At 51.3% G+C, this 15,025-nt stretch overlaps 1 protein-coding gene across 1 annotated transcript in view; it reads left to right on the plus strand.

Annotated features, from left to right (window-relative positions):
• LOC105416826 (uncharacterized) overlaps window positions 1–15,025 on the plus strand; it is a 103,427-nt gene that overhangs the window by 57,803 nt on the left and 30,599 nt on the right. Inside the window, exon 7 of the mRNA XM_029839824.1 lies at window positions 8,146–8,242. Coding sequence (XP_029695684.1) covers window positions 8,146–8,242 — 97 coding nt within the window. The remainder of the gene's footprint in view (window positions 1–8,145; window positions 8,243–15,025) is intronic.

Genomic DNA, 15,025 nt, shown 5'->3' on the forward strand with positions numbered 1-15,025 from the left:
CACAGGTGATAACATATAGGGGATTAAAAGTGGCGCGCTAACGCTGGCAGCGCTCTTATTTATGCAGCTGTGACGGTGTTTTTCATCCCTGCTTCGTTTCTCTCCTCATCCCACTGTGGAGAGCAGATGGTACATTTGGAGGTGGCAGTCATGTGTGCAGAGCGAAGGACAGATGAATGGGATTGTGTCTCAATCTGCACATTTTTATTTACCCCCCCCCCCCTCTTTCTCCAAATTAAGCCCTCCCAGGATCCTGGTTTTCATGCTCCGCTCTCTGGGTCCACACAAAGGCCCGAACAGAGGCCGCTGGCTGGCAGGGGCACGCGCCACATCATTAGTTTGGCTAGGAGGCTCCTCGGCGCTGGGCTAATGGATTCTGGGCCATCTGCTAGGACAGGCTCCGTTGCTTACTCACTTCCACCTTGGTCACGGCGGCTTCGGAGACGTCGTTCCTCTTCCTCCGCGTGGAGCCTGTGGGAGCGACGGAAGCCTCTCCTCATTTTGGCTTCATCCGTCTCTTTATCTGGCTCCGTTTCAGGCACCCAGACTGCTCCAGTCTGGGGTGTCCGCCTCAGTTTTGTCTCGCGTTGTCCGTGGTCGCGCTAGCTGCCGTATTTTTCTGTAATATTTAGCGCTGCTGTTTACAGTGGGATTCACGGACTTGAGGAACGCCTCGCAAACAAAGCGCTGTTGTGCGTTTACGCTCGTCCTGGTGGGACACCCGGCTTTTCTCACTGTTGACGGGTTTTTTCTTTGTTTTTTTTCTGAAACTCTTATCTCTCTGTTGGTGTTTTTGCAGGTTTTCCAACAGTGCCGCCTTCATGGGAGCGACACACATCTTTTTCTCTGTCTGTCATTTTATGGCCATTTGATCTGGGGACGTGCAACAACATTCCTGGCTGTTGTGACCAATTTCTCACAGCAGCAGGTGACTCCACTTTGAAAAGGCTCTAAGCAACTTTGCCAACACCTTCAAAGAACGCAGGTTTTCAAAGTCCCCCTATTGTTGAGCGGGACTAACAATCCGTCTGTTCAACCTTCAGAATCGCTCAGACGACCTTCAGGGTTCCGAGGTCGACGCAATGTTCCAAAAGCTCAGAATGTTCAGCTTGATGACTGTATAGCGTAAAAATGACTAATAGCCCCTAAACAAGCCTGAGCCTCCATTTAGCTGATGAATAATAGAATTACTCTTGCACTGAGTCAAAAAGAGGCGCTTTCATAGAAAAAGTTGTGTTGCCCAAATTAGCCAACCAGTGCTAATCGCCACGAAAGGCTTCCTGCTAACTAACAAATGGATGAATTATAGAACTCCTTTGTTCCCTGATAAAGTGCAACTGTGCCCTGGAAAACGTGGCTCCTAACACTTTGTCCTCTACTGCAAACTCCACTGTAGGGAAATTAGAGATGGAGAAAACATTTTTAAAGTCAGGTGTGCCTGCAGCACCAGTTCTGAGTGACCTCTCCTGTCAGAGCCGCCCGGTTCCTCCTGAAATAGCCTAGCGCTGGTGGCTCTCCTCAGAACACCAGCAATGATGGATTAGAAACAGATGCCCAGGCGCTGGAGGGAAAACTGCCGCCAGGGATCACTTTTGGGAAAAGGTCTCGTGCCATTGGAGTGTTGTCGTGCTAGTTTTGAATTCATCTGCAGTTTAATGAGAAGCATTAAAAGTTTTTCTTTTTCGGTTTGGTTTATTTTATTTTTTTTTGCAGAAACTGTCGAAAAATAATGTCCAGATGTTGTCAGCATCTGCATCAACGCTCTGACACATGGAGGCGCATCGGAGGGTGTCCTAGCGGCGATCGTTAGCGAGCGCTACGACTGCGCCAATAAATAGATCAGAAAACAAAAGAATTGAACCTCGCGCGCGTTCGTCTTAACGCTCCGAGTTCCGAAACGTTGCTGTGGTGATACGACGATATCATTAACTGACTGCGACATTAGGAAATTAGATAATCTTCTCGTAACGTGATGTTTAAAATTAGCGCTGATTCTTGAGCTGGGTAATTATGGTGATGAAATACGATGGCTGATACGTCCAAGTCTTTCCTGAAGCCTTCAAAAAAAGCTGGACATGTTCAGAAGGAGTTATTATAAAGCTACAGGTGATAAAATATCAATCCAGGTATTGAATCATAGAAGCTCTGCGTGCGTGAGGGCTTCCATGTGCTAACTCTTGCAACACATTGTGTGTTTTCCCTGCTCTGATTAGTGTGGGTGTAAGTGCCCCCTTCTTGTTTTTATCAGTATTCCCACAGCCCCCGTGATGATCTGTCTCCTCTGTCTGTCCATCCATTTCCCATTTATTATGAATATGGCAGCGTCTCGCCCTGAGGGGCCCTCGGAAGAAATTACACACCCTTCACTTTGACAAAAACGTGTCGGAGCATTTGTCACACCTATCAGAACTTGTCGTCAACACGCGATCGCGTCTCTTGCCTCTGAGGACACGGGTGGGTGTGGATGCGCGGACTCTGTACTCCAAACACAAATACTTTCCATACATCCGGGGGGGGGGGTTAAGCTAATCACGGCTGTTTCTGCACGCGCATATGCAGCAAATCTCTGGGGGCTTCCTCCTCCTGCCGCTCTAACCTGGATCCCCTGGGTGTGGTAGAAGCCTCTCCTCTTTAATTGAGTGTCTCTCCTCTGCAGTGGGCCTCCCTCCTAATGAGTTTTAAGAGCTGCTTTGCTTCCTATCACACATCGCGTATCAAGAGAGCCTGTAGTAGGCGTGTCAGCGTAGCTTTAAATGGGTTAGCTCAGCTAAAGGCCATTCAGCACCACTACGGATGGTGTTGTTGGTGATCGGGGGCCCGCGTACGAGGCCCTGAAGGTCAGACCCTTGTTGGATTGTCAGAGTTATCAGATTTTTCCAGTTATCACGTGAACAAGATAATGTGATTTATCAGATAATACTGAACTAATTTACAAAACATTTGTAGGCAGAGGAAGTGACGTCGCTAATGCTAAGGTTCAGCAAGGTCAGGAATACTAATACTGAGTACTCAAATACTGCCGAAGTTCTTTCTGGTCTCTGGCTGAGGTGCAGTGCATTGTGGGATGCCTAGCTGTCCACACAGGTCACTTCTGATGCATGCGTGAAGCAAGTACACACATCAGCGCTTGAATGGTACTTGGCAGTTTGCGTACTTTGAATTGGAACAGCACTCAGGCACCGAGAGAACGTAATAACGGGCGAGGACACGTGTTGAGAAATGATCATGGTTTGAAAACGATAGGAAGGTTGGGTCTCGCGCCACCACACACGTTAGCGCTCCCTCACAGATTCAGGAAATGGACTTGGAAATGTAAAGGCACTGGATTATTGCTAAAGTCGGATTCCTACCAGTTAGCAGGTTTTTACGTAAACAAGCTCAACAAGAAATTCCGATGCTGCGAAAAAGTTGTGAACTTTCCCTAAAATGAGCACAGAAACTGGTTTCATTGGCGTCACGGAATGGTCGTGTTTTTTTTCCTAACATACTTTATACTCAAGATGGAGGCCTCGCTGCCCCCCCCCCCCCCAGGGCAGAACACTCATTACTGTGCTAATTGTCAATCATCGCCCACGCGCAACCTCCGCCACAGACAGCGCAAACATCCCGCAACAAGAGCGCGAGCGGCGCTAATTGCGAGCGCTTCCTCGTGACATGTTTGTGATGCTGCATCAGGCTGAAGAAGCTGTTCTGATCCAGGTGGCTGCTGCCTCTCTAAGCCTTCGCCATTGACACGCACGTTGTCTTCATCACGCCGTGACAGCCTTCCTCACCCTCTCGTAGCAACTGCAGGTGCTGGATACGAGAACGTAGCAATTAGCCTCCTCTCCAAAGGTTGTGTTGCATTTGCAGTCGTAGCTCCGCTAATCTGGGATATAAAATTATTAGGACCATAGTTGCGAAATGCGTTTGTTAGGAGGCAAATGTGACATTTAGAGTTGTTTTTGCACACTTTGCTAATGTGGATATGACACCTGGGAGGAAGTGAGGTTTTACGCATTAGCATGTTGCTCTGAAAGCTAACTTTTATCTCTATTTTCTGCTGGAAACTTAAGTCATTATCATGAGGATGTATAATAAAGCCATGTAGTAGCCTACATGACAGGGACAGCAGTAGCATGCTAGCATGGGCAGGCTGTCCGTAGGGAGGCTCTAGGATTGGACAGACCTGAACGTTGGACCGGGTCCACCAGGTTGGACACCCATGTGTTAAGGGGGGGACACAAGCAGCCCTCCTAATTTCAAGTGGAACCCTGTTTTATGTTGACATTATCTGCAGCAAAATTTCAGGAGAGATAACAGATAATATTTGGACATGTGCTGAGGCTGTTTTCCTGTTCTGTTCCCACATTAATATTTAACCATTTTAACAGATCAACAAAAAGTGGGTCATTAATTTGACTCTGTGTGTGTGTGTGTGTGTGTGTGTGTGTGTTTGTGTGTGTGTGTGTGTGATGTTGATTTTTTTTATCTTATATTTGTGTTGTAACACTAAATTCTTTGCAAAAATGCCATAAAGTTCAATATTGCTGCGGTTATAAGAGCTGGCGAGGCCGGTGTCCTTCATGGAGTTGATGCAGAGGGACAGAATAGACAGACCAGGAGGGGCAGGAGAAGGAGGTGAAGATGGAGGAGAAGGAGGAAGGTGGGGCAGGAACCACCAACAGACAGTGGCAGGCAGCAGGTCTTTGGTGGTGATGCTCCAACTGCCGTCACTCAGGAACAAACCGCTGCAGTTGTGTCAGTGGCTTCCTGAATTCCGGTTTCTTTCCAGTGTTACTGGGCTATTGCTCCTCTTCATTATTACTGATGTCCTTCACATACTCAGATGTAATGGACCTACAGTGACTGACTACTCTGTATTCAGATATTCGGCCTCTCCAGTCCGCCCCTGCGTGCCACTAAAGTGGATATCCTTGTACTATTATGACGTGATTAAACGTGCTGAAGGATATTTCCAGTGTTACTGGACCTTTGATACAGGTGATTATAATGTAGTGCTGGACCTCCAATTGGTGTACACCTTGCTAGGAAGACAGGGACTGCTCTCTGTCAATCGGTAATTAGGAATCTTGTGGCGTTCCCCACGGGCCCGTCCTTGGACCCCTTTTATTTAACATCTACGCGCTCCCTCTGGCTCAGATTATGGGAAACGCTCATTTCTCCTCTCATAATAATGCAGATGAAACTAAACTCTTATGTGTCGGTGTCAATTATCGACTGCAGCTCCTTATTTTTGCTGAGTAAATGCATAAATGAAATCAATGAGTTGGTGCGTCAGACGCTTTTCCAGCTGAACCCAGAAAAGAGTCGTTGTTGTTGGCCAAAAAAGGTAAAGTTTAGATGGCAGCGGCCACCTTGGCTCCACGACCCTGAAGACAGTGAAACAGGCCAGAAGTCTCCAGGAACTCTGGACTCAGAGCTGAACTTTAACAGCCACATTAGGACGACGACAAAATCGGCTCCCCATCATCGCCGTTGGAAACTACTGCAGGATTTAAAGGATTTCTCTTTACACAAGACTTAGAAAAGCTCGTTTGTTTCCAGCAGGCTGGGTTGTTGGAACAGTCTGTCAGCAAGTCTTTGACAGCTGCCGCTCCTCCAGAAGGCCCCAGCGAGTCCTGAGTCCTCACCAACAGGTGGAACACATTATAGCTGTGCTTAAACCACAGCGCTCCCGGAACTGGTGTCTAAGGGTCAATATCTCTCCGCCTGTTGGTGAAGCACCAAAGCGCCTAAATCCACTTCAGACTTGTGCAGTATGAAAGATCCAGACCCGCCGGGTCCTGGTGATCCAGACCCGTCGGGTCCTGGTGATCCAGACCCGCCGGGTCCTGGTGATCCAGACCCGCCGGGTCCTGGTGATCCAGACCCGTCGGGTCCTGGAGAAGAGGCTGCTCACGGCTCCCAGAGCCCCAAACAGGTTGAGGTCGTTTTAGTGACTATGGCACCTGGGGACTGCTCTCACACTCAGTTCTTTTAAATCAAGACTTTAAACTTTATTATTCGCCTTCAGGCGGACCTCCCAAGAGGTCGGCCAACGACAGGAAGTGATGTAATGCAACCACAGTCAAAAGGAGCCGCCATCTTCCTGGTCGGTGACCGTGTGATGCTCCCGGGAGTTTGGTCTACTGTCAAAAGTGTGATGTGACAGTTACCAGAAGCAAATGTCCCCCAGACACTCCCCATGACCCTCTCGTGCACTCTCGTGCACTCTCATGCACTCTCATGCACTCTCAGTGCCTGCAAGGACCAACTTGACCCAGCGTGTTGCACCTGCAGGGGTGTCAGAGCACTGCTGTGTCATAACTGGCTCCCAGTGACATGCAGGGATTCATGCCCACCCAGCGCTAGCTTAGCCGCTGCTCAAGGCTAACTCAGCCCAGCGGGGCCTCACTTTAGCAAACCTCCGCCTGTTTCCACCATGTCCACACGTTGTCCCCCTGCTGTCCTCCAGCGTCCAGCGTCCCCCACGAGGTCAGGGCACAGAGGAGTTTCCAGCGTCGCCCGTTGACAGGCTGCACCTCTGGTCTGCAGCCGCTGCGGGAGTCTGGGAGGCCCCCACGCACCTCCTCTCCTCACCTCCCTCTCCTCATCTCCCTCTCCTCACCTCCCTCTCCTCATCTCTCTCTCCTCACCTCCCTCTCCTCACCTCCCTCTCCTCACCTCCCTCTCCTCATCTCCCTCTCCTCACCTCCCTCTCCTCATCTCTCTCTCCTCACCTCCCTCTCCTCACCTCCCTCTCCTCACCTCCCTCTCCTCATCTCTTTCTCCTCATCTCTCTCTCCTCACCTCCCTCTCCTCACCTCCCTCTCCTCACCTCTCTCTCCTCATCTCTCTCTCCTCACCTCCCTCTCCTCACCTCCCTCTCCTCACCTCCCTCTCCTCATCTCTCTCTCCTCACCTCCCTCTCCTCATCTCTCTCTCCCTTTCCTCTTCTCCCTCTCCTCACCTCCCTCTCCTCACCTCCCTCTCCTCGTCCTCCCTCCCTCCCTCGTCCTCCCTCTCTCGTCCTCCCTCCCTCCCTCCCTCTCTCGTCCTCCCTCTCCCTCCCTCCCTCCCTCTCTCGTCCTCCCTCCCTCTCTCTCCCTCTCCCTCCCTCTCCCTCCCTCTCTCTCCCTCTCCCTCCCTCCTCCCTCCCTCCCTCCCCCTCCCTCCCAGTCTCGGCCTCCCTCGTCCTCCCTCCGTCCCTCTCCCTGCCTCCCTCTCTCGTCCTCCCTCTCCCCCCCCTCCCTCCCTCTCTCGTCCTCCCTCTCCCTCCCTCTCCCTCCCTCCCTCCCTCCCAGTCTCGTCCTCCCTCGTCCTCCCTCCGTCCCTCTCCCTGCCTCTCTCGTCCTCCCTCCCTCCCTCCCTCTCTCGTCCTCCCTCTCCCTCCCTCCCTCCCTCTCTCGTCCTCCCTCCCTCCCTCTCCCTCCCTCTCCCTCCCTCTCCCTCCCTCTCCCTCCCTCTCTCGTCCTCCCTCTCCCTCCCTCCCTCTCTCGTCCTCCCTCTCTCGTCCTCCCTCTACCTCCCTCCCTCCCTCTCTCGTCCTCCCTCTCCCTCCCTCTCCCTCCCTCCCTCTCCCTCCCTCTCCCTCCCTCTCCCTCCCTCCCCTCCCTCCCTCCTTTCATTCTCTGACTCAACACCTTGCTCTCTGCATGTCTATTTCTGGTCTCCGTCTTCCTCTCCCCACGCCAGCGTCACCTCCCCCAGGTTCTCATTATCCGTCCCTCTCTTCCCGCTGTTGTCTCTGCTCATATTCCCTCTATTCCTGAGCCCGTCCCACCCACTCCTGAATGTCTGTGCATGTGCGCCCACTCAGACACCTGCACCCAAACGCACGCATGCATCTTCACCCCACTTATTTAGTTTCATTTCCAGACTTCCTGATTATGCCAGATAAGATCAAGCTGCGTTCTTCTTATTTGTTTGTTTCAATAGTTTGCAGTTAAACAATCTCACGTTTCGTGTTTTGTCTTTCATACCTTTGTTATCTCCCCTCTTTTGTTTGGAGCGTTGTTGCCCTCGTTTCTGTGAGACGCAGAGCAGAGACCCGATAGAAAGCTGCGTGTTGGAATAAACATCAATAGCTGACGAACGGATTCATGATCTAATTTGACAGGTAATTAATATAATCACCTCACCGTGTACATGTTGCCTTCCCAGAGAGTCCCTGAACTACACACCACTGATTGCCTGAGGCAGGAGGGTGAAGTGAGGCCGCAGGCCTGTCGTCATGGCGAGCTGGAGTCAGAGTTCAAAGGTAAAGAGTTGAAGCAAGGAGGTGGCTCAGCTAATGGCTGCTAGCTCTTCTATTGAAGCGACCGTGAAATTGGTTGATATGATCCAGCGCAATATTGTCGTCCTACTGTGGGCTTTAAAGGGCGTCAGATGACCATTCAGTAGCGGCGCTGCTACACGTACAGAAAGAAATTGTGTTCTTTTTTTCCCTCTTGCTCGTAGAGGTTTCTAAATCTGCTGTGTAGGCTTAGAGATTATAGGATTTTCTATACGTTTGTGCTGAAGTGCTGGTGTCTAAAACTGCCCGAGGTACAATGGCGGCCATTATGGAGAGCTCGCCTGGAAGAAATTGGATGAAGCAGTCCGCACGCGTGCTACGAGGAATTACAACCTCAGACACCAGTAACGCACACGCTGGTGATGAATTCTCACCTCCCTGAGTCTGATGCAGTGGAAACAACTGCTGCGCTCAGCTGCTCCACCAGCGAAAACGTCTCGGAAATGCCACTAAATGATATCGTTGAGTTAGCGATTAGCGGGTGAGCGCGGCGGGGCGTTTAGCAATCTGAGTGTTTCCCTCAGGGGCTGCAAACAAAAAGACAAGGCTGGACGCGGTGCATCCTAACATCTGCCCATGCTAATTTTCCCTGCTAACGTCACGAGGCACCAGTGCTAACCTAAACACTGAAGGCAAAGATGGGTTTTTGAGCCGTTTGACAGAAAAGTAGCCACCAAGATTATTCATTCATGGATAGAGAGCTGTTGCCATGGTGCACTTTAATGTCAATGCAGTAATAGGTAGGAATAATTAACACGAGCTAATGAACAAATAACCTGCAGTCCTGTCAGCTTGATGATGATGCATAGTTGCGTCTGGTGCAGAGTGTCTCTGCTAGGTCGCCCATATCTGCATCCCCAACTGCATTCATGCTACTGTAGCTTCATCACGAGGTTTGTGCGATACTCGCCGTTTCCATTAAAACCACTAATTAGGCCCTCCTAACGGCCTGGGGGCCCGGAGGGCACAAACCCATCTCCTGTTTCTCTGGAAATGGGCAGCCAGGTCTAGAAGGAGACATAATGCATAGCTGCTTAGTTTTCCACTGGGAATTTGGGCTGAAAGATTAATCTACGTGCTCCATGTTATAATATGTAAAACCACGGAAACCAATGATTCACCGTGATGGCGAGTTAAAGAACGTTCATTAGGTTGCATAACCCAGCATGCTAATACATCTTGATACTTCAAATAATTGTGCAAATTTGAAGCAGCAAGTGTGACAGAAGTGTCTCGACTGTTTTAATGGTGGGACCATCGTTGGTTCCTGCTGCACATGTTGGTCTTAAGAGGAAGTTTTGTTTTCAGCTTGGCTAACGTGGCGTCACCTTCTCTAACGCGGCGTCACCTTCTCTAACGTGGCGTCACCTTGGCTAACGTGGCGTCAGCTTGGCTAACGTGGCGTCACCTTGGCTAACATGGCGTCACCTTGGCTAACATGGCGTCACCTTGTCTAACGTGGCGTCACCTTGGCTAACGTGCTGTCAGCTTCTCTAACGTGGCGTCACCTTGTCTAACGTGGCGTCACCTTGGCTAACGTGGCGTCACCTTGGCTAACGTGGCGTCACCTTGGCTAACGTGGCGTCAGCTTCTCTAACGTGGCGTCAGCTTGGCTAACATGGCGTCACCTTGGCTAACGTGGCGTCACCTTGGCTAACGTGGCGTCACCTTCTCTAACGTGGCGTCACCTTGGCTAACGTGGCGTCAGCTTCTCTAACGTGGCGTCAGCTTGGCTAACGTGGCGTCACCTTGGCTAACGTGGCGTCACCTTCTCTAACGTGGCGTCAGCTTCTCTAACGTGGCGTCAGCTTGGCTAACGTGGCGTCACCTTGGCTAACGTGGCGTCACCTTCTTTAACGTGGCGTCAGCTTCTCTAACGTGGCGTCACCTTGGCTAACGTGGCGTCAGCTTGGCTAACGTGGCGTCAGCTTGGCTAACGTGGCGTCAGCTTGGCTAACGTGGCGTCACCTTGGCTAACGTGGCGTCAGCTTGGCTAACGTGGCGTCACCTTCTCTAACGTGGCGTCACCTTGGCTAACGTGGCGTCACCTTGGCTGACGTGGCGTCACCTTGGCTAACGTGGCGTCAGCTTGGCTAACGTGGCGTCACCTTGGCTAACGTGGCGTCAGCTTGGCTAACGTGGCGTCACCTTGGCTAACGTGGCGTCACCTTGGCTAACGTGGCGTCACCTTGGCTAACGTGGCGTCAGCTTCTCTCTCTGGGCTCTGTTGTTGTAGCCACGACCTCCATTTTAGGTCATTTTTATCGGGTTCTTTCATTGTTTCCTCTTTGCATCGACATCTTCCTCCTGCAGTGAGCTTATATTTCAGGTCTACAAAAGAGCTTCGCTGATGATAAATCTCAAAAATATTCCGAATCGACTCGCCGAGCCCCGATTCCCAGAAGTCCCTCTCCTGACGTGAGAGCCCGGCTCTTCTGAAGCGTACACCTGCCCCTCCACCATGATTCAGCACCGGATTTGGGATCATCGCGCGCTGAAAACACCCTTATTCCGATATTCTGCCGGGAAGAGGCCGATCGAGGGACGAGTGCCGGCACTTGTGACCAGAACCCCGACAATGGAGCGGAGCGCCTGGCGATGGGAACGTCATCCAGCTGCATCCTGTTGACATCAGAGGAGCTGTAGCACGCACGACTCCGCCCACTTTAGCTCTCACACATCATTAGCTGGAACCCCAGCGCTCCTTCTCCTCTCCACAGCTTCCCTGTTCTGACCCAACTCCTGCCGGACCCACAGGAGCGGATGGTTAGCAAGGAAGGTGTCTGACAGCCGCCACCTCCCGTGGTCCCTTCCTGACCCCCCGCCTCTCTGTGGTCTGTTGACCCCTCCCCCCCTTTCCTCCATCACTCCTCCGCTTCCTTTGTTCCTGCGCCCCACTACAGGCGTGCACGCGCGTCCATCCCAGCGAGACGATGCACCTTGATGCGGTTTCACGCGTGTGTTTTCAATTCACCTGTGTTGCTGCACTTCCCTCATGTTTGATTTTGTTTGAGCCGGTATCAGATCCATCTCTTGTTTTGGTTCCCGGCTCCTGTCGGGAGCGTCCGACTCTGATCCGTGTTCTGTTGCTGCGCGCTTTATCTTCCACACACACAGTCGGCGCAGCCCCCAATGCACAGCCACACACCTCCTGTCCACGTGTGTAAATATGGATCAGTCCTGCATCCGTGGCCTCCACTTAGAGCTGAGGACTCTCCTGCTGGAGTTCTGTTGTTTTCCAGTTTCTTTGCCTGTCCACATTATATATACATGTGTGTGTGTGTGTGTGTGTGTGTGTGTGAGTGAGTGTGTGTGTGTGAGTGTGTGTGTGTGTGTGTGTGTGTGAGTGTGTGAGTGTGTGTGTGTGTGTGTGTGTGTGTGTGTGTGAGTGTGTGTGAGTGTGTGTGTGTGTGTGTGTGTGTGTGTGTGAGTGCTACTGTGACTGGACAGATCTGGACATCTCTCTCTCAACATATATGTGTGTGTGTGTGTGTGTGTGTGCTCCTAATGTTGAGTCATGCTGCTGTGTGTAATCTGCTAAGGTAAAGATGAAATGAGCAGTGGGACTGAACCAGGTGGGCAGCTCCTCGTGTCCATGGCGCTACGCTAGCTTAGGCAAGGACGCGGGCCGACTTTGGTCCACAAAGACCTGCGTCTCCTCTTAAGGAGACGTGTGCGTCTCCTCTTAAGGAGACGTGTGCGTCTCCTTCCAGTGACCTCAGGATGCTTTGAGCACCTCCGTCCTGCTTCTTCACTAAAAACTCATTAAGCAGAATTCCTGAGCTCGGAGGCCCTGAAGGATCGTGGTCCATGACCAGCGTTGTGGCGCCGCAGCGACCTTGAGACGCAGCAGCGACCTTGAGACGCAGCAGCGACCTTGAGACGCCGCAGTCGTTGCTTTTTCCTCTCTAATCGCACAGTCGGCCTGTTGTTGCATTAAAGTGCTCGACAGGGACCTTTGTTGTGTTTACATATTTGGATGCTTATTTTGTAAACAGCAACAAATGTAAACGTGTCATATCCAAATGACATCATCCCACCGTACCAGCACAGTCGGGTCAGCGGCCTCGTGTTCACGGGCCACCAGGGGACACACACTCTACACACTCTACACACTCTACACACTACACACACACCTCTACACACACTCTACACACCTCTACACACTCTACACCCACCTGTACACACACTCTACACACACACCTCTACACACACCTCTACACACTCTACACACACCTCTACACACACCTCTACACACACACTCTACACACCTCTACACACACTCTACACACACTCTACACACACTCTACACACACCTCTACACACCTCTACACCCACCTCTACACACACTCTACACACACTCTACACACACTCTACACACACCTCTACACACCTCTACACACACTCTACACACACCTCTACACACACTCTACACACACCTCTACACACTCTACACCCTTCTACACACTTTACACACACCTCTACACACACCTCTACACACACCTCTACACACTCTACACACACTCTACACACCTCTACACACACCTCTACACACACCTCTACACACTCTACACACACTCTACACCCACCTGTACACACCTCTACACACACCTCCACACACCTCTACACACACCTCTACACACTCTCCACACACTCTACACACCTCTACACACACACTTTACACACACCTCTACACACTCGACACACACCTCTACACACCTCTACACACTCTACACCCACCTGTACACACACTCTACACACACACCTCTACACGCACCTCTACACACACACTTTACACACACCTCTACACACCTCTACACACACCTCTACACACACCTCTACACACACCTCTACACACCTCTACACACTCTCCACACACTCTACACCCCTGCATCCCTTTAACACCCCTCATTCCCTCTCTCCTCTCCTCTGTCCCCCCCTAATTGCTCTGTCGGTTCCTCTTCCTTCACACTCATTGCTTTTCATCCCTTCCACCTCTTATCGTGCGACTCGATATTTATCTGTTCCCGCTCCGATCACCTGTTCTTCGCCAGCTGCGTTGAGCACGTGGCGGCGGCGGCGGCGGCGACGGGACGGTTCCAGCAGCCGCCAGTCTATCTAGGAATCAATCACCTGCTGGCACCCCCGCACCTTTAAATTACCGTTTTTATGGAATTCTTTTTAAACCCGTTTCTGTTTGCACGTGCTGGCGGTGACGCGTGAACTCGAGCGTGGGCCCGCGAGCGCGGCCAAACGCGGCATCGCGGCGGTTTCACAGTCGCCAGCCGACAGTTTCGCACCACGAAATTTGGAATTTGGCGTTTTTGCTATCAGTTACACGTTCGCTGAAGGAAAGCAACAAAAAAAAAAAGAGAAACACATGAGTTTTGTTTTCCATCCTGCAAATCCGATGAGGCAGACGCACACAGGCGGGCCAGGATTAATAGTCCAAACGGGGAGAGGAGCCAGAGTATCCGAGCGGCTCAGTTATCCGAGCGGACAGCCTGGCGCTCGTTAGCGATCGGATGGCGTAATGGCCAACAAAAGACTGCGGCGTTGTGTGTTTTACATGATTAAATGATGGAGGTTGTATTAATCATGTCTGGAGCCCGTACAAACTCCCTGGCTGCCCCACAACCCGTCAGGAACGTCCCCCGGCACACACAGTTTGGAGATTATCAGTCAGAACAGTTTCATTCCAGGCCGAACACTCGTGTTGCCAGATTTTCCTCTTGGTTTTAATGAGATTCCGGAGCTGTGCAGTTAAACGCCAGAATTCCCAGTCCTTCTGTTGTCAAAGGACTCCAAATATTTGGATTATTCACAGATGAAAACTGGGATTAAAAGGTTTACAGTTGATTTGGTTTGTTCAAGGTTGGATCGGAGCGACAGCTTTAACGTCAAATCTAAAGAAATCCAGTATCGGGCAGCCAAAAGGGGCTGAAAGAAATACGGATTTTAGATCTGAACTGGAATTCTGAACTCTTTGGTTTCAAAAAGTCAAAATGAGTTCTTCCAGCACCATAATTCTTTACTTCCGGCCCCTCTCCCCGCTCCGTGTCAGACTAAATGGGTCCCCTCTAGGAACACGTGTGCTCCAGTTTCTCCGTTTTATTTCTCCCTTCCATCCAGGAACCTCTGTCATTTTCCAAGGATGTTGAGAAACCTGGGCAAGATTACCCAGGAAAGAAGTGACCAACCCCGACCTCTGCCCCAGTCAGGGGGTAGCACCTCAGATTTCCCATAGGAAATTCCCATTTCCCAAGTTCCTGGGAAGTGAGTGGAAAAGCAGCTCGTGCTGCCAGATGAACGACTGTCTGGTGTGGTCCTGACCTGTGTGTGTGTGTGGGGGGGGGGGGGGCAGACCATAATAACCCTCCCCTGCAGCAGGTCCCAGCCTGTCCTGTTCCCACAGGTTGAACCACACTGATAAAAGTCAGTTTGCTAATATTCAATCGGCGGGTTTGGGATTGTTTCATGCTAATCCTTCCCCAGAATCCTGTCTCTCTCCTCCCATTATCCCTCCTTTCATTCACATTACACCTCCCCTCTCTCCCCCCCCCCCCCCCCCCCCCCCCCGTACCCTCCTTTGCTTATCTGTTCTGTCTCTCTCTCCCATCAGGCTTTCATCCCAGCACTCTTATCCTTCCTGTCTCATCTCCTCCTGCTCTCCACTCCTGCTTTCATCCATTTTCCCCATTTGTCAGATTAGTTCTATTACCCGCTGCTTCTCATCTGCCTTTTTAT

The sequence above is a fragment of the Takifugu rubripes genome, chromosome 8 (genome assembly GCF_901000725.2).
Source record: "Takifugu rubripes chromosome 8, fTakRub1.2, whole genome shotgun sequence".
Lineage (NCBI taxonomy): Eukaryota > Metazoa > Chordata > Actinopteri > Tetraodontiformes > Tetraodontidae > Takifugu > Takifugu rubripes.